This window comes from Pseudophryne corroboree, chromosome 1, assembly GCF_028390025.1.
Source record: "Pseudophryne corroboree isolate aPseCor3 chromosome 1, aPseCor3.hap2, whole genome shotgun sequence".
NCBI classification, from domain to species: domain Eukaryota; kingdom Metazoa; phylum Chordata; class Amphibia; order Anura; family Myobatrachidae; genus Pseudophryne; species Pseudophryne corroboree.
The window spans coordinates 279,140,622-279,161,240 of record NC_086444.1 but is presented as its reverse complement, the minus strand read 5'-3'; the positions used below and the strand labels follow the sequence as shown (position 1 = coordinate 279,161,240).

Below are 20,619 nucleotides of genomic sequence, written 5' to 3'. Positions count from 1 at the left end.
TTAGTTAATATCCTATCAGACATTACTTCTGCACTTGTTTTGTAGTAGAAGGTGCCAACTGTATATTTACTGTGATGATACAAAAGTAGATGAATTGAAAATGTTACCAAAGTCATGTGACTTTATCTAGATGCATGTTCACTGGGAGATCTGGTGTGTGGGTGCATAGTTCTTCTATTTTGTTCTATTACCTTACGTTTCTAAACTCTACGGAACCTCTTAAAATAAATTACATAATGTATCCCCCACCACTTACCCACACAAACACTCCAAATGCTAAGTGAATGCTACAATTTACTGGGCAATGACTGCTCAGAATTCACACTGTTAACCACTCAGAAAAGCCTGTTAACCACCCAAGGAAAGTAACTTACCTTTATAGCTGGATCACAGTACATTACAAGTCCCATGTTGTTCTTCTCAGGTTTAATAATGAAATCATTGTAAATGGTTACGTCGATGAAGCTATGAATGCTCACTGTGTGTCTCCACTACTCTACGAGACTGCCCGAATTCCCTTTGAGATGTCTGTAGATGGCGGAAACACATATCCTTACTCAGGCACTTGGATTTCAGGTAATTATATGAACCTTTCCCTTTTTCTATTTCAAACACAAAGCTTCTAAGAAGTCCACAGAACTCTAAATTTACAGAAGAATTAATGCCGTCTACAGAAAATACTCAGTTACCGTGGCAATAGTGGGTTGACATTTATTGTATTGTTATCTTGAGACATAGGGGGTCATTCTGACCCAATCGCACGCTGCAGTTTATCGCAGCGGTGCCATCGGGTCAGAACTGCGCATGCGCCGGTGCCGCAGTGCGCCGGCGAATGCAAGACGGGCTGCTACGATCGCCTCTGTCTGATTGACAAGCAGAGGCGGTCGCTGGGCGGGGGGAGGGGGCAGAACTTCGGCGTAGGACCGCCGTTTCGTGGGCGAGGTCCGGCCAATGCAGGCGTGGAACTAGATGAGTACGGTTCCATCTGTACTGGCTGCTTTATTTTCACACTGCACTTTAAATTTCAGTTTGAATACACTCCACCCAAATATAAATCTCTCTGCACATGTTACATCTGCTCTACATCCAGTGCAACATGGTTTTGCCCATTAGTGTGCTTTTTTGGTGTGCTAACAAACCTGAATAAGGCCCATTGTATAGCATGGTGTATATACAGATGTGTCCTCTTATATTGTTGCTTCGCAGCATGCTGCCGCCTCCCGCAGCCTAGTTTCCCCATTGTTTATTAATAATAATAATAGCTTGCGTACACCCACTCCCTCTATCGCTGTCAAGTAATACTAACAACAACTAGTGATATCAGGAGCTTAGCTTCCCGATATACCTGCTAACTGACCTCCGCCGGCACCACCTTCCTGTTGGGGTTAGCGGGAGCATCGCTCCCCCTCTAGCTGCGTATACATTACCATAAATTAAGAGGGAAGTCCAGGAGCAGAGCATTTTGTTCATCTTGGAATGGGTCATGTCAGGAAGGAAGAGAAGGTTGTGAGGAGTAGAGGAGAGGAGAAGGGATGTGGGGAGAGTATAAGGAAGGGGACGGTACAAGTGGAGGAAAACAGATCTGTGATCCATACCACAGTGTTCTCATGATTGGTCCCAAGGCAGGGACAAGTCACTCTGAAGCATAATTGATTCAGGGTTGTCCCTAACTATGAAAGGGGGTTGGCCCCACATGAACTATGCTTAAAAGTTATTTGTTCCTGCTAGCCATCAACATAGTGCAATACAGACAATCGATTTGCAGATCACTAGCTAAGCGGCATAGGCCTGGCCACCCATTGCTGTCCAGTGGCAGACAGTTTACGCAGGAGCCGAGAGTTGCCTAATGGATGATCCGGCACTGGTGTCATACTCTACCTAAGCCAAGGTATTTAGAAGCTGTTATTCCAAGAGATGTTTTACTAAATGTCCTCTTTTATATAGTAAACCAAAATGTCATATCCACAGTTAAAAGCAACCCAGATATGCCTCCTCATTTTCAAGATCTATGCTATTACTTGTATCCTAACTAGGGAGGCCAATCCCGGGATCGGCGGAATCCCGGGATCGGGATGGGCGGGATCCCAGGATTCTGGCCCAAAATTGCCAGGATTTGAATTCCTCGGACTGGAGTCTTCAATCCTGGGATTCACAGGATTAGATTGCGCATGTGCAGTGAGGGAGGGTGGGTGTAAGTAATACCTACAGTACTATTAGTATTAGGCGGGCGGCATAGAAACATAGAATTTGACGGCAGATAAGAACCACTTGGCCCATCTAGTCTGCCCCTTTTTTTTTATCCTTTAGGTAATCTCAACCCTTTTTGAACCTTAATTCTTTGTAAGGATATTCATATGCCTATCCCAAGCATGTTTAAATTGCTCTACAGTCTTAGCCTCTACCACCTCTGATGGGAGACTATTCCACTTATCCACTACCCTTTCAGTGAAGTAATTTTTCCTTAAATTTCCCCTGAACCTCCCCCCCTCCAGTCTCAGTGTATGTCCTCGAGTTTTAATACTTCTCTTCCTTTGAAGAATGTTTCCCTCCTGAACTTTGTTAAAACCTTTGGTATATTTGAAAGTTTCTAGCATGTCTCCCCTTTCCCTTCTCTCCTCCAAACTATACATGTTAAGATCTTTTAGCCTTTCCGGGTACGTTTTGTGATGTAGGCCATGCACCATTTTAGTTGCCCTTCTTTGTACACTCTCTAATGTATTTATATCCTTCTGGAGATATGGTCTCCAGAACTGGACACAGTATTCCAGATGGGGCCGCACCAATGACCTATACAGTGGCATTATCACTTCTTTTTTCCTGCTACTTTTTTCCTCTCCCTATGCAACCAAGCATCTGACTTGCCTTTCTCATTGCTTTGTTGCATTGCTTTCCTGCCTTCAAGTTACTTGAAATAGTGACTCCTAAATCCCTTTCCTCCTCAGTAGTTTCCATTATAGTACCCTTGATACTATATTTAGCCTTTGGGTTTTTGAGACCCAAGTGCATGATTTTGCATTTTTTAGCATTAAACTGTAGTTTCCACGTTCTTGACCATTTCTCAAGCCTAGCTAGGTCATCAATCATTTGTTTTACCCCTCCCGGTGTGTCTACCCTGTTGCATATCTTTGTATAATCTGCAAAAAGGCATACCTTCCCTTCAATACCATCTGCAATGTCACCAACAAAGATATTAAAGAGAACTGGACCAAGTACAGATCCCTGGGGTACTCCACTGGTAACATTTCCCTCCATAGATTGCACTCCATTAACTACAACTGTCTGTTTCCTGTCCTGCAACCAGGTTCTTATCCATTTAACTGTTTTATAATCCACCCCCACGCTTTCAAGTTTATTTAGCAGTCTGCGATGTGGGACAGTGTCAAATGCTTTACTAAAGTCTAGATATGCTACATCTACAGCTCCCCCTTGATCTATTATTTTCGTCACAGAGTCAAAAAAGTCAATAAGATATGTTTGGCATGATCTACCACCAGTAAATCCATGCTGTTTTGGATCCTGTAAGTGGTTTGATTTAAGATATTCCACAACTCTTTCTTTTAATAGTTTTTCCATTACTTTCCCCACTACTGATGTAAGGCTTACTGGTCTGTAGTTACTTGCTTCTTCCTTGCTTCCACTTTTGTGCAGTGGAACTACATTTGCTCTTTTCCAGTCCTCTGGAATGGCACCTGTATTTAGTGACTGGTTAAATAATTCTGTTAACGGTGTAACCAGCACATCTTTTAGCTCTTTGAGTATCCTTGGGTGTATCCCATCTGGTCCCATTGATTTATCCACTTTTAGTTGTGAAAGTTCTGTTAGGACCTTCTCCTCTGTAAATGTACTTTCATCTACCTTATTTTTATGAATGTCCTTGCAACTTAACTGTGGCCCCATCCCTTCTTCTGTAGTAAATACTGAGCAAAAATAATTATTTAGGTGATCTGCTATTGCCTTGTCTCCCTCCACCAAATTCTCACTCTCTGTCTTAAGTCTTATTATTCCTCCATTTGATTTTCTCCTTTCACTTATATACTTAAAAAAAGTTTTGCCCCCTTTATCTACTGACTGGGCCATTTTTTCCTCAGCTTCTGCCTTTGCACGTCTGATCACTTTCTTAGCATCCTTCCGTCTGTCAAGATACACCTCTTTGTCATTATTATTTTGAGTCTATTTGTATTTCCTAAAAGCCATCTTTTTTGCTTTCACACTAGTTGATACTTCTTTTGTGAACCACACTGGCTTCCTTTTCCTGGTGCTTTTCCTAACCCTTTTGATACAAAGATCAGTTGCACTTAGTATTGCACTTTTCAGTTTTTCCCACCTCTCCTGCACTCCTTCCAAGTTCCACCAGTCTGCCAATGAATCACTTAAACATCTCCCCATTTTTGCAAAATCAGCATTTCTAAAATCCAACACCTTTGTTTTTGTGTGACAGGAGTTGGATCCTGTCTTTATACTAAACCATACTGCTTGATGATCACTGGATCCCAGGTGCTCACCCACATATATGTCGGATATCCTATCACCATTTGTAAGAATTAAATCTAATATTGAATCTTTGCGAGTGGGCTCCGTCACCAATTGCTTGAGAGATGCTCCCTGTAAGGAATGTAGAAATTTGCCACTTGTAGCTGAATTTGCAAAAGACCCCTCCCAATTTACATCAGGTAAATTAAAGTCTCCCATGATTATGACTTCTCCCTTTAAAGCCATTTTAGTGATGTCCAACAATAGGTTTCTGTCCAAATCCTGTCCCTGGCCTGGTGGTCTATAGATCACCCCAATGCGAATAACATCCTTCTCCCCGGTTTCTATGGTGACCCAAAGGGCCTCAGTTTTGTCTTCAATATTTTGTATTAAAGTAGCATTTATGCTTTTTTTCACATACATTGCTACCCCTCCTCCTATTCTTCCTATTCTATCCTTCCTAAATAAATTGTATCCTGGTATAGCTATGTCCCAGTCATGATTTTCATTGCACCATGACTCTGTAATTGCCACAAAATCCAGGTTATCCCTTGTCATTATCGCAATTAGCTCTGGAATCTTGTCTCCTAAGCTCCTAGCATTTTCACACATAGCTTTAAGAATTTTGTCTGTGCATTTGTTATTAGTAGCCATGTCCAGACTGTACAAAATAAATGACAAGTTTAAAGTTGAAATTACCTGTTTGGGGATGTTGCTCAGTGTTTGATATATATATATATATATATATATATATATATATATATATATAATTTTGTTTTTTACTAATCAGGAATCACACTGTTTCCTTTACACCATGAATACACCTCCCTAAATGTAAAGATATAGTACACCTGATGCAGCCATGAACGTCAGCCATGAACACACGCAGAACACTGCGGCGGCATTTCAAATGTAGCGCCGGTCACCAGCCAATTGACCGGCAGTCAATCAGGGAAGCAGCCACAGCAGCGGCACCTGATTGGCTGCTGGACTGCCCGTTCTGACTGGCTGGCGGCCAGCGCTACAATTTGAAAGGCTGCCGCCCACCTATTAGTAAGTAAGTTTACTTACACCCACTCTCCCTGAGTTGATTGCAGCAGCAAGTTTGTTAGCAATTGGGCAAAACCATGTGCACTGCAGGGAGGGCAGATGTAACATGTGCAGAGAGAGTTAGATTTGGGTGGGTTATTTCGTTTCTGTGCAGGGTAAATACTTGCTGCTTTATTTTTACACTGCAAATTAGATTTCAGTTTGAATACACCACACCCAAATATAACTCTCGCTGCACATGTTATATCTGCCCCCCTGCAGTGCACATGGTTTTGCCGAACTGCTAACAAATATGCTGCTGCGATCAACTCAGAATTAGGCCCATAGAGAGAGCAACATTTATGTCCAATAGTGCAAAGGAAAATCTGGTGTTACCTGTTGCATTGCGTCTGTCATTTACAAAACAAAATTAAATCCAATGGGTGATTTGCTGGTTGCTCTAGGTACTGTAACACCATATCTTTCAGTGCTGGTTTTTGCAGATGTCATCCATAGATTGTGCCAGTAAGGATAGTCATAAGATCCATTTATGTTTGTTGCTTTGCAATGCACATTCTGATTCAGAGTGATCTTTTATTCTTTGTGTTTTTTTTCCTTTTTTTTTTTAAATCCAGTGCACCCTGGGAAGGTGTCAGATTCTGAAAAATGCACTCTAGTTAATGAGACCAAATGGCAGTACTATGGCACACCAAATACCGCGGGCACACTGACTGTTACATGGGATCCAAATACATTCAAAGAGAACTCGGTCAAGATTGAAGTCTGGGGTTACCAGGAAACAGGTAAAATGTCAGAGTTGTTCGTACTGAGGGGCTGATTCAGAGATGGACGCAGCCTCGTGTCCGTAAGCATTGGCCGTGTCCATCTGGTCTGCACATGCACACTGGCCGCAATGCGCGTGCATGACCCTTCTCCTTGCGGCCGCATCCAGGAAGGATTCGGCCACAAGATGGTTGGTGGCGGCAGGTGTTCACGGGGCAGTGACACGGCGTTGGGGGGATGTGGCGGGCCGAATGGGGGTGGGCCAGGAGCGTTTTCGAGGCGGCAGCATGATGTCACTTTTAGCCGCCCCGATTAAAAAAAATGTCAGCTTACCGCCTGATAGCACAGCCAGGCTGCGCTGCCAGGGGTCAAACTTAATTCGATGCATCGGGAGGCAGCCCGTCACACATGCTGGGCGGCCTTGACCTGTTTTGGGAGGCCCTCAGCATATGAGGAGTTGGACGCAGATCTGGCTGCTTATGCAGCGATCCGCGTCCATTTCTGAATACGGTTCTGAATAGTTATTTATTTTTTCAGCATAGTGTACTTACCTTTTTCATGACTGTACTATAAGGGTCAATCAGACCTGATTGCACGCAGGCGGTTTTTTGCAGTGATCTGGTAGTTGCCACCTACGGGGGGAGGGGGTAAATGCTTTGCAGGAATGCGATCGCTTGTGCAGAGAGCTGCACAAACAAAAGTTTGTGCAGTCTCTGCACAGCTCAGGACTATGTCAGGAACCCTCCCTTGAAACGGCTGGACACGCCTACGTTCGCCCGGACATTCCTTTAAAACGGTCAGTTGACACCCACAAACAGCCTCTTCCTGTCAATCTTCTTGTGATCGCTGGTGCAATTGCTTTCTTTGTAGATTCCGTCACTGTCCGGTAATCCCTGCCGCTGGCGGCCGACGCGCCTGCGCATTGCGGTGCATACGCATGTGCAGTTCAGACCCGATCGCACCGCTGCAACAAAAAAAAGCTGAATGTGCTACAAATAGCAATTGACTGAGCATGCAATCATGACGGGGCATAAAATAGTTGCCAAATCTCTCCATCAATGCAATGGGCATAAATCTGGCTGCCGTTGCAATCCACCATTGCAGCTACTTTGCATCCGAGCTAGAATGGGACCAATAACCTGGAATTGCTGACTAGAAAAATTGAGCTATCAAACAGTGATATTATGGTGGGTGTAAGAAGGTGACGTGGCCTAACTCTTTGCTGTGGACACATTGGAAAATACACTGTATCCTTAAATTGCGGAGCTTGGCCATGATTGCTACATTTTTATTCGATTAAAGTAGTTTTCTTACTTCCAGAAAAAAACTTAAATATATATACTGTACATTTAAAAAAATATAATTTAGTGTTTCTATGTTTATATGTATTTTTTCTTTTCTATAACTACCCAGGAGCTCCTTATACTAGTTCTTGGACAGGTTCCTGGAAGTATCTGTATACACTGGTACATCAGCATGCCAATGATGGGACTTACACTTTCTCACCTAAGCCTGCAGAAGATGAATATAATATCTTTGAAATTGGAAGCCTGAGGATTGTACCTCAGCAGTATGCCGATGGGGAGATGTAAGATCTATGTCTGTAATACAGTATTATTGCTGTGTCTATATAATTCTAGTGTAGAGATTCGTTTAATACACATAAGAAGCTACACATGAAATAAAGCAGCCACAGGCAGCATTGGGCCTGATAAAGGGGTGAATGAAGTCTCCTGCCACCGGTCACATAACCGCATCCCGTCTGAGCACACTCTAAGGTTGCTTAGAATGTCCACCACAGCTAAGCTGCCAATGCCAGTGAGTCTGCGTTGGTAGATGCAGTCGCTAGCATCGGCACACTCCGAAAAAGGTGCCAAAAGCTCCGCTTTGTAAGCCGCTCTCCATCACTGCCCCCACAAGCCTGCAGTCTGCAATTCCGCTGTAGCTAAGAGCTCACGGCGTCCGGAGCTGCAGCACCATCACGGCAAATGCGCACTGCGGCTCCGGTGCACAAAAGAAAAAAGTCATTTGCGACTAAATTGCAGCAACATTCACATCCGAATCAGGCCCTTAATGTACAGTTCCACTGTCAGTGTGTTGAAGTGTAACGTGTCGGTATCTGAGGGCGTAATTTAAAGGTGCAGGTTGTGTCGATGCCGCACGCAAGCAGACAATGTTTTCAGTCTGCACATATGTCTGAGTTGCACTGTTCAAGCAAACTGATCGTTGCTGTCCTAAGATGCATGTAGAAATTGTATGCAGAGAGATGCAATTGTGGCGGGTGCTTCTGGGTGGGGTGGATAGCCAAATGTGGCTGATTCTAAAGATGACGTTGCATTGATACAGACACCCATGTTCCACAGGGCTGGTGCAGTATTCCATGGTGCGACTGATGGTGTGTCTTACTACACACATTGATGGATTAGTGCTACAACCAGTGATCATCTCTGTATTAGCATAAAGATGCAAATACGACTGCAGCAGGCCTCTGAGTCAGACCCTTGGTGAGCATGAGTTTGCCCTATGGAACAATAGGCGTAATTCATGGCTGCACGCAGTTCCGATTTGGTCACAATTGACTGATGGTTTTGGGAGCGCATGCTCTGGGGCCACAGTGCGCATGTGCTGCATGTGCTGCAATGCTACTGCGACCCCAGTCGCGGTGTCTTGGACACAGCAGCATGAGTGACATGCTGCAGGTGCTTGGGGGAGGATACGGGGAGCATTTCTCAAAATTGAGGCATGTTGCTTCCATTTTGGCGGCGCTAAAGCCAGTGCACTGGCTTTGGCAGGTAAGTTTTGGCGGACAGTCTGTAACACCTTAGGGTTTCTCAGACTTCCGATGGCTCTGCCGATATGCTTGATGGTGATCCAATGCTGCATCTTCAATGGATCACAAAAGCTGCCTGTGGTTGTCTTAATACAAAGGATGCGCATTGAAGCTTATGCATATACAGTGATCCCTCCTGGGTACCGCGGTGAATCAGGCCCAATCTTTCCTGTGGCTGCTTATTTGCTCTTTTTGCATTTTGTAGTTGAGCACTGATTTTGATAAATTTCTTACTGTGTATTTGTAATATTGCATCTGTCAGTCATTACTGGGGTGGGGGTCATTAATAGCGGATATACAGTACATATTCTGTAATACATAGTAAAGTAGGCAAGTATGAGCCATTAAAATAGTATAATTAACTGCTGGTGTATTTGTGATCACAGTAGTTTATTCTCTGCAGGAATGTCCATTCATTATGGAGCGTGGATCACGCCATGGCGTGGCACCTAAGTCAAGACTTTCGAAGGGACTCCGCCAGCTGGGCACACGATAAATGTATAAATTGGTATCAAAGTGACAAAGAGCTTCCTAACTTTCTCTCAGAGATCATCGATTGCCCATGCACATTGGCACAGTCCAGAGCAGACACTGGCAGATTTCATGTAGGTTGCTTCTGAAATAAATCAACCCTGTGACTACTTCTCCACAAGTGCACAAAACGGTAGTTTTACAATGGTAGGGGTCGATTCATGAAGCCGTGAAAAAAGTGGAGAAGTTGCCCATGGCAACCAATCAGCTGCTACGTATAATTTTATAGAAAGCACTTGATAAATGTTACTTAAAAGCTGATTGGTTGGCATGGGCAACTTCTCCACTGGCTCACTTCTCCACTTTTTTCACTGATTCATGAATATACTGTACCCCTTTGTCCTTTGCTACTGGAGAAATGTTTGCTCTTTAGTTCTAGTCCATATCCATTGGGAAAGTGGGATTCAAAGGATATTTTCTCTGTATATTATATGTAGTTTGAAATGATACAGCTTAAATAGCCATCATATTATTCCCTACCTTAGGGGGTCATTCCGAGTTGTTCGCTCGCTAGCAGTTTTAGCAGACGTGCAAACACTATGCCGCCTCCCACTGGGAGTGTATTTTAGCTTAGCAGAAGTGCGAGCGAAAGGATCGCAGAGCGGCTACAAAATTATTTTGTGCAATTTCAGAGTAGCTCCAGACCTACTCAGTGCTTGCGATCACTTCAGACTTTTCAGTTCCTGTTTTGACGTCACAAACATGCTCTGCGTTCGCCCAGCCACGCCTGCGTTTTTCCTGGCACGCCTGCGTTTTTTCGAACACTCCCTGAAAACGGTCAGTTGACACCCAGAAACGCCCTCTTCCTGTCAATCACTCTGCGGCCAGCAGTGCGACTGAAAAGCTTCACTGGTCCTTGTGTGAAACTACATAGTTCATTGTAATAGTACGACGCGCGTGCGCATTTTCGCCGCATGCGCAGAAGTGCCAATTTTTTGCCTGATCGCTGCGCAGCGACCGAAATCTGCTAGCAAACAACTCGGAATGACCCCCTTAGTCCATTACATTGCAATGCACACTCCACCAGTCTGTGCCCACCAGAGTATCACCAGCCAGTACCCTTACAGAGTATTACCACCCTGTAGTGTGCACTGGCAACCTACCATAACAACACATGGTTCTAGAATGATTATCTCTGTCTAGAAACACTGGTGTCAGGAACCAATTGTAATGGCTTCTTGCAAATGAGTGTGCACTCAGCTAGTGTGAGATTCACCAAGCTTTGAATACTGGAAGGTGCACCTGACTGAACAGCAGCACTTATCTCATAGAGGATTTAGGTGGCAACCACTTTAATGCATGAAACTAGACTAGCATAAACATGAAGTGATTTAATATTCCTTGGTAAATAAGCAACACTATATAAGAAGGGTGTAAACAGTTTCCACCTTAAATGAAAAATTGCTCAATGATAACTATTATCTATCTTACGCCAACCCCTTTACATTTTCATGCCATGTAAATTCTTGTTACAACTAAGTATAACAGCCTACATAAAATAAAACAGGTTTTCTACATATACATATTATGTAATCATAAATCTGAAATGGAAAATGCCATGAGAATTGTTACACTGTAGTGTGTGTGTAATGAAAATAGGAACAGTGGGCCTAATTTCTAGATGTACGCAAATCCGGTTTACCTACATCTTTGATGTAAGGAGATCTGTGCAAGCGCAGGATGTGTACCGCGCAAGTGCAAATCTGTTTATGCGACGAAGATGCAGCATAATTGACATGGTGGGGCTGATTGGGTGCAGGGGATGGACGTCAATGGCCAGCGCTTCAGAAAACAGGGAATGTGTGAGTCCTGTTTTCTGGGTGTACTGAGGACATTGGCTGCGTCCTTGAACACAGTTTTACTGGCCCCAGAATTGTAAAGAAGAATTTGATTACTCAGAAGTCCGATGTTCTTGTATGTGGTCCGATGCCTGTGTCTAAAGGTGGCATATGTACTTTAAAAACATGGAAATAGTGTAGTGTAAATATATACATTTTATGTATTCTACTTTGAGTTGTACATATGTTGCTGTACATGTAATTCAAAATAAACAAACATATAAGTAAATCCGCATGAAGATACTTTTAAGAGCATTACAGAAGGCTTTAAGCTTATTGTTTTGTGGTTACATACTGGAGACACCATTCACTGTCTTCCTTTAGTGATAATGAATGACATTTTATTAGCAACAAAAAATAATTAAATGAGAAAATCTCCCTCGTAGCCTAGGCTGATAGCTGCAATTGCTTGGCAATGAAACGTTTGGAGCCTTCCCCGCATATGCTGTGACAGGCTGGGGTGGTGAAAAGCAGAGGCGTCGGAACTGGGGGGGCAAGGGGGCAGCTCGCCCCCCCCCCCCCCAAACATAGAGAGGCGCCGATCAGGATAAGAGGAGGAGCGGAGGAGCGATGTGCGGTCAGGTGAAAGACCGCACATTACATCCTCCGCTCCGTGTAGTGAACGTCCCGCGCCCAGTGCGGACCCCTCCCCCGTCATTTTCAGGCATTTTTTTGTTTGTTATAGCTGCCGCTGCGCGTCACACAGCAGCAGCAGCATCCCTGCAGCAAGAGGAGCTCCGCCTCCTTGAGTTCTGCTCTGCGAGGTGCGAGCATCCCGGCCGTCAGCTTGAGGGAGGAGGGGATCTCTCCGCGCGCGATGGATGCAGCCGATGGCGGATCTACTGAGCCTGGAGCCGGACAGGTGAGCGGGAACGGAGAGGGTGAGGAGGCTGGCTGTGGACTGTGCGGCTGGAGTTATCCCCGGGGACAGCGTGGGGGAGAGAGGGAAGATACGGCTGGAGGCATCATCCCCTGTGACAGCGGGGGAGGGGGAGGAAGCTGCCTTAGACGCCGCTGGAAGCATCCCCTGTGACTAGGGGTAGAGGAGGCTGGCTGTGCCACTGGAGGCATCCTCTGTGCTCTGTGAAAGGGTGGGGGGGGTGGGGGAGGAGTCTGTCAGTGCTGCAGGGAGGCATCCCCTGCCCCTGTCACCGTGCAGTGTGTGGGGGGGGGGGGGGGGGGGTTAGGAGGCTGGCTGTGCCCTATCATTCACTATCCCCCTGACACCCTCACCATGTCACCCACTATCCCCCTGTCACCCTCACCATGTCACCCACTATCCCCCCGTCACCCTCACCATGTCACCCACTATCCCCCGTCACCCTCATGTCACCCACTATCCCCGTCACCCTCATTTCACCCACTATCCCCGTCACCCTCACCATGTCACCCACTATCCCCCCATCACCCTCACCATGTCACCCACTATCCCCCTGTCACCCTCACCATGTCAACCACTATCCACCTGTCACCCTCACCATGTCACCCACTATCGCCCTGTCACCCTCACCATGTCACCCACTATCCCCCCGTCACCCTCACCATGTCACCCACTATCCCCCCCGTCACCCTCACCATGTCACCCACTATCCCCCGTCACCCTCATGTCACCCACTATCCCCGTCACCCTCATTTCACCCACTATCCCCCTGTCACCCTCACCATGTCACCCACTATCCCCCCATCACCCTCACCATGTCACCCACTATCCCCCTGTCACCCTCACCATGTCACCCACTATCCCCCCGTCACCCTCACCATGTCACCCACTATCCCCCGTCACCCTCATGTCACCCACTATCCCCGTCACCCTCACCATGTCACCCACTATCCCCCCATCACCCTCACCATGTCACAGACTATCCCCCTGTCACCCTCACCATGTCACCTACTATCCACCTCTCACCCTCACCATGTCACCCACTATTCCCCTGTCACCCTCAGCATGTCACCCACTTTCCACCTCTCACCCTCATAATGTCACCCACTATCCCCCTGTCACCCACTATACCCCTGTCACCCTCACCATGTCACCCACTATCCACCTTATACCCACTATCCACCTGTCACCCTCACCATGTCACCCACTATCCCCCCCGTCACCCTCACCATGTCACCCACTATCCCCCTGTCACCCTCACCATGTCACCCACTATCCCCCCGTCACCCTCACCATGTCACCCACTATCCCCCGTCACCCTCATGTCACCCACTATCCCCGTCACGCTCACCATGTCACCCACTATCCCCCTGTCACCCTCACCATGTCACCCACTATCCCCCTGTCACCCTCACCATGTCACCCACTATCCACCTCTCACCCTCACCATGTCACCCACTATTCCCCTGTCACCCTCAGCATGTCACCCACTATACACCTCTCACCCTCACCATGTCACCCACTATCCCCCTGTCACCCACTATCCCTGTCACCTTCACTGTCACCCACTATCCACCTCTCACCCTCACCATGTCACCCACTATCCCCTTGTCACCCTAACCATGTCACCCACTATTCCCCTGTCACCCTCACCATGTCACCCACTATCCACCTCTCACCCTCACCATGTCACCCACTATCCCCCTGTCACCCACTATCCCCCTGTCACACTCACCATGTCACCCACTATCCACCTGTCACCCTCACTGTCACCCACTATCCCCCCCATCACCCTCACCATGTCACCCACTATCCACCTGTCACCCTCAATGTCACCCACTATCCCCCCGTCACCCTCTCCATGTCACCCACTATCCACCTGTCACCCTCGCTGTCACCCACTATCCCCCGTCACCCTCACCATGTCACCCACTATCCCCCCATCACCCTCATGTCACCCACCATCCCCCCGTCACCCTCACCATGTCACCCACTATCCCCCCGTCACCCTCACCATGTCACCCACTTTCCCCCTGTCACCCTCAGCATGTCACCCACTATCCACCTCTCACCCTCACCATGTCACCCACTATCCCCTTGTCACCCTCACCATGTCACCCACTATCCAACTGTCACCCTCACTGTCACCCACTATCCACCTGTCACCCTCACAATGTCACCCACTATCCCCCTGTCACCCTCACCATGTCACCAACTATTCCCCTGTCACCCACTATCCACCTGCCACCCTCACTATGTCACCCACTATCCACCTGTCACCCACACCATGTCACCCACTATCCACCTGTCACCCTCACCATGTCACCCACTATCCACCTGTCACCCTCACCATGTCACCCATTATCTCCCTGTAGCTCTCTCTCCCTGTCACCCTCTTTACCTTTCACCCAGTGTCTCCATCACCTAGTATCTCCCTGTCTCCCTCACCGTCACCCACTATTTTTCTGTCACCCAATGTCTTTTTGTAAGCCACTATTTCCCTGACACTTTCTATCTCCCTGTCACACCTCCTTGCTGAGAAATGCCTCATGAAAAGCAGCTCCCCCCTCTCTGCCTCCTTACTGAGGGAGCCGCACAGTTCTGCCTGTTGCTGCCGCTGCTGCCAGAGCCTGTCTCACTTACCACAGGCAGAGCAGCAGTGGCGATGGCGGCATGAAGAGATGTGCCGCTCACCCGCCCAGGAAGACCACACTATCTCAGGCAGCTCTAGGTACTCTCCGAGTCCCGAGCTCCGCCTCCCCAGTGGGCTGCTCTAAATCAAAGTGATAGCCGTAGCACACAGACAGAATCCCATGTGCCTCTTCCTAAAGAAAAGAGGAGGCGCTACTTACACTCCAAATATATGGTAATCAGCAGTCGGGGGGGGGGGGGGGGGGGGGTAGTGGCTCTCCGTATGTTATAATCTGTATGTGAATGTTTAATCTACACTTGGATTTAGAGTATTTCATTTGTTCTAATAAACCTATTTTTATATGCCCCTTCCCTCACTCCCTGTAAGTCCATCCTCGGTGCCCCTGCCCTTACCCTCCCTGTAACTCCCCCCTCAGTGCCCCTGCCTTGACCCTCCCTTTAACACCCCATCAGCACCCATGCCCTCACCCTCCCTGTAACTCCCCGTCAGCATCCCTGCCCTCACCCTCCATGTAGCTCCCCCCTCAGTGTGCACTCATCCTCCTTCTAACTCCCCCCTCAGCATCCCTACTCTCACCCTCCCTGTAACTCTCCCCTCAGCGTCCCAGTCCTCATCCTTCCTGTAACTCGACCCTCAGTGCTCCTCATGCTCCTTCGAACTCCCTGTCAGCACCCATGCCCTCACCCTCCCTGTAACTACCCGTCTGTGTCCCTGCCCTCACCCGCCATGTAACTACCCATCAGTGTCCCTGCCTCACCCACCATGTAACGCCCCGTCAGCATCTCTGCCCTCACCCTCCCTGTAACTCCCCGCTCAGTGCTCCTCACGCTCCTTCTAACTCCCTGTCAGCGCCCATGCCCTCACCCTCCCTGTAACTCCCCGTCTATGTCCCTGCCTTCACCCTCCCTGTAACTCCCATGGCCACTACTATCAGTCACCATGACGCCAGCACTGCACTGGTCACTGCTAGTGCTTGACCTACTCTCCCTGCTACATGGGGCACATGGTGGGAAACTAGAGTGGCATGGGAGAGCTGAGCTGCTTATTTTGCTGTTCTGTGTTCAAATAGTCGCCACCTCCAGGGGTAGTGTATATTTGCCGTGCAAGTGTTCGACTGCATGTGTACGCCAAGCTGCTAAAATCCACTAAAATCCACTTTGTGCAGTCTCTGCGCAGCCTATGACTTACTCCTATAGTGCGATCACATCAGGCTGATCGGGCCGGAGCTGACACCAGACACCCTCCCTGAAAACGCTTGGGCACACCTGCAGTTTTCCGGACACTCCCAGTAAACGGTCAGTTTCCACCCACAAACTGCCACTTCCTGTCAATCACCTTGCAAACGCCCGTGCCAACGGATTTTTCGCATCATCCCCTCGATGACCAGCGACACCCTTTGTTGCTGTCCAACGCCACTGCGCCGTTAATACCTGATTGCCCACTGTGTGAAAACATACAGCAGCGATCAGATCTGAATGACCCCCTTAGTGTGGATCTGGCCTTCTCAGTGTATTTCAGGTGGATCTGGCCTTTAGCGATTCAGCAATTTAGGGGCGCCAAAATGAGACTATATCTTGCCCCCCCCAACCTAAAAACGTTCTGACGCCCCTGGTGAAAAGGAAACCTGTAGTAAGTGCTCACCCTGTCATAATGTCAATCATCTCTAAAGGGGGGTACTCACGGACCGATCACTGCTTAAAACCTAAGCAATCTGACTAGATTGCTTAGATTTTAAGCAGCGATCACTCCGTGTGTACCCCCCACAGCGATACCGATGCGCAGCCCCGCACATCGCTATCGCTGATGCTAGATTGGCCTGCATACAGGCCAATCTAGCAGGTCGCTCACTTCACCCGCTGGGTGAAATGAGCGCCCCCCCGTCTCCCCCCGCACGTTCAGCACACATCGCGCTGTGCTGAGTGGGGGGAGAGATGTGTGCTGAGCGGTTCGCTCAGCACACATCTCTCCCCAAATCGGGCCGTGAATACGGCCCTTAACCTTTCTGACAAAAGACTGCTTTCCTTCTAAGACTTGAGTGTACTCTACAAAAGCAGCTTGTGTCCTACTAGAGCAGGCATTCCCAACCACGGTCCTCAAGGCACACTAACAGTGCAGGTTTTTGTGATATCCAGGCTTTAGCACAGGTGACTTAATTAGCACCTCAGTTATTTTGATTTAACCATCTGTGCTGCAGCCTGGATATCACTAAAACCTGCACTGTTAGTGTGCCTTGAGGACCGTGTTTGGGAATGCCTGTACTAGAGTATTGTAGCAACTGTTTGGGAAGGTACTTTCATGTTTAAGCATAAAAAGCCCCCATGTATAAAGTGAAATCTATCAAAAACCGTATGATGTGTTTATTATGGAAAAATGTTTGCTGGCCTGCACAGAGCCCTGGCCTCAAGATGTCAATCAACTTTGGGTTGAATTGGAATGCCAACTGCAAGCCAGACCTTATCACCCAACATTAGCGCCCAACCTCACTTATGCTTTTGTAGCTTCTGTAAATGGATTTGAATCCCTGCTTCCATGTTCCAAGGTCTAGTGGGAATATATATATACTGTATCATATATACATTATGCACAAACATACATTTCTTTAGCAATTAACTTTTTTCTACAGAGATTATGTAAAGATGTAATCATTTTTAAGAGCCACTTGGGTAAAGTAAATGGCAATCCATAGAATACATAGAAAAAAAAAATTAATCATTTACATTAACAGTATAACATATATACATACGGGTCTATTCACTGCATGTCGGATCCTCTCTGACGGAGAGGATCCGACAGTGCAGTATTCAATTAGCAGGCATTTTTGACAGGTTTTGTCCGTTTCCGTCAATGATGATCCAACTTTTTTTTTAAGTCGGATCAGCATATTCGAAAACGGGGCAAAAAACTGTCGGAATTGGCTGCTAATTCGACAAAATGCGTGCATCTGCGGCTAATCCGCCGAGCAGCGTGTTTTCCGTCAAGTCAGAATTGCTGACAAGTCGGAAAAACAGCAGTTCCAATGAATAGACAAAATAAATCTTGATTCGACAACAAAAAAGTTGGAAACTGCCGTCTTTCCGACTTGACGGCAGTTTCGACTTCAATTGAATACACCCGATAGTCTGTAATAACACTTTTGTCAATTACATCCCAAAGCTCAGTTAACACATACAAATATGTAACAATATACCACACAGTATAGTAAAGTATGTTAATTAATTCAGTCTTTTTATATTTTAGCCAGATTATGGGTGTGACATAGACACAGGAAGCGTGTGCACTTACCACCCTGGAGCTGTGCACTGTGTTAGAGGGATCTATGGCAGGTAAGTTGGCCTACTATGTCCCTGGTCAAAGTCCATGTAACTCACTATTCTGGTTACAGCTTTCTGAATCCCAATGTAATTTTTTTTTATTGATGTAGAATATTGTATTAAATGGTAAATCTGTAAATCTAACAATTGTATTGCTACGTATAAAAGTTTATAATATTTTAGTATTTCATATTTCTCTAACGTCCTAAGTGGATGCTGGGGACTCCGTCAGGACCATGGGGAATAGCGGCTCCGCTGGAGACAGGGCACAAAAATAAAGCTTTAGGATTAAGTGGTGTGTACTGGCTCCTCCCCCTATGACCCTCCTCCAAGCCTCAGTTAGGTTTTTGTGCCCGTCCGAGCAGGGTGCAATCTAGGTGGCTCTCCTAAAGAGCTGCTTAGAAAAAGTTTTTAGGTTTTTTATTTTCAGTGAGTCCTGCTGGCAACAGGCTCACTGCATCGAGGGACTTAGGGGAGAGAATTTCAACTCACTTGCGTGCAGGATGGATTGGATTCTTAGGCTACTGGACACCATTAGCTCCAGAGGGAGTCGGAACACAGGTCTCACCCTGGGGTTCGTCCCGGAGCCGCGCCGCCGACCCCCCTTACAGATGCTGAAGATTGAAGGTCCGGAAACAGGCGGCAGAAGGCTCTTCAGTCTTCATGAAGGTAGCGCACAGCACTGCAGCTGTGCGCCATTGTTGTCACACACTTCACACCAAGCGGTCACGGAGGGTGCAGGGCGCTGCTGGGGGCGCCCTGGGCAGCAATATTTAATACCTTTATGGCAAAAGAATACATCACATATAGCCATTGAGGCTATATGTATGTATTTAACCCATGCCAGATATCTAAAACTCCGGGAGAAAAGCCCGCCGAAATAGGGGGCGGGGCTTATTCTCCTCAGCACACAGCGCCATTTTCCTGCTCAGCTCCGCTGTGAGGAAGGCTCCCAGGACTCTCCCCTGCACTGCACTACAGAAACAGGGTAAAACAGAGAGGGGGGGCATTTTTTGGCGATATTTTGATATATTTAAGCTGCTATAAGGAACAACACTTATATAAGGTTGTTCCCATATATATTATAGCGCTTGGGTGTGTGCTGGCAAACTCTCCCTCTGTCTCCCCAAAGGGCTAGTGGGGTCCTGTCTTCGATAAGAGCATTCCCTGTGTGTCTGCTGTGTGTCGGTACGTGTGTGTCGACATGTATGAGGACGATGTTGGTGTGGAGGCAGAGCAATTGCCGATAATGGTGATGTCACCCCCCAGGGAGTCGACACCGGAATGGATGGCTTTGTTTATGGAATTACGTGATAATGTCAGCACATTACAAAAATCAGTTGACGACATGAGACGGCCGGCAAACCAGTTAGTACCTGCCCAGGCGTCTCAGACACCGTCAGGGGCTGTAAAGCGCCCTTTACCTCAGTCGGTCGACACAGACCCAGACACAGACACTGAATCTAGTGTCGACGGTGATGAAACAAACGTATTTTCAAGTAGGGCCACACGTTATATGATCACGGCAATGAAGGAGGCTTTGCATATCTCTGATACTGCAAGTACCACAAAAAGGGGTATTATGTGGGGGGTGAAAAAACTACCTGTAGTTTTTCCTGAATCAGAGGAATTAAATGTATGTGATGAAGCGTGGGTTAACCCAAATAGAAAAGTGCTAATTTCAAAAAAGTTATTAGCATTATACCCTTTCCCGCCAGAGGTTAGGGCGCGCTGGGAAACACCCCCTAGGGTGGATAAGGCGCTCACACGCTTATCAAAACAAGTGGCGTTACCGTCTCCTGATACGGCCGCCCTCAGGGATCCAGCTGATAGGAGACTGGAAACTACCCTAAAAAGTATATACACACATACTGGTGTTATACTGCGACCAGCCATCGCCTCAGCCTGGATGTGCAGTGCTGGGGTCGTCTGGTTGGATTCCCTGACTGAAAATATTGATACCCTGGATAGGGACAGTATTTTATTGACTATAGAGCAATTAAAGGATGCTTTCCTTTATATGCGAGATGCTCAGAGAGATATTTGCACTCTGGCATCGAGAGTAAATGCGATGTCCATATCTGCCAGAAGGAGTTTATGGACGCGACAGTGGTCAGGTGATGCGGATTCCAAACGACATATGGAAGTATTGCAGTATAAAGGGGAGGAATTATTTGGCGTCGGTCTATCGGATCTGGTGGCCACGGCAACTGCCGGAAAATCCACCTTTTTACCTCAGACCCCCTCCCAACAGAAAAAGACACCGTCTTTTCAGCCGCAGTCCTTTCTGTCCT

The 20,619-nt window shown here is 47.2% G+C and overlaps 1 protein-coding gene across 7 annotated transcripts in view; it reads left to right on the top strand.

Annotated features, from left to right (window-relative positions):
- The window catches only part of SUSD2 (sushi domain containing 2), a 384,956-nt gene that overhangs the window by 182,392 nt on the left and 181,945 nt on the right, over positions 1 to 20,619 (top strand). For all 7 annotated transcript variants that reach the window (XM_063964306.1, XM_063964301.1, XM_063964300.1 and 4 more), the window contains 5 exons: positions 425 to 576; positions 6,135 to 6,302; positions 7,696 to 7,870; positions 9,516 to 9,717; positions 18,252 to 18,337. In XM_063964306.1, coding sequence (XP_063820376.1) covers positions 425 to 576; positions 6,135 to 6,302; positions 7,696 to 7,870; positions 9,516 to 9,717; positions 18,252 to 18,337 — 783 coding nt within the window. The remainder of the gene's footprint in view (positions 1 to 424; positions 577 to 6,134; positions 6,303 to 7,695; positions 7,871 to 9,515; positions 9,718 to 18,251; positions 18,338 to 20,619) is intronic.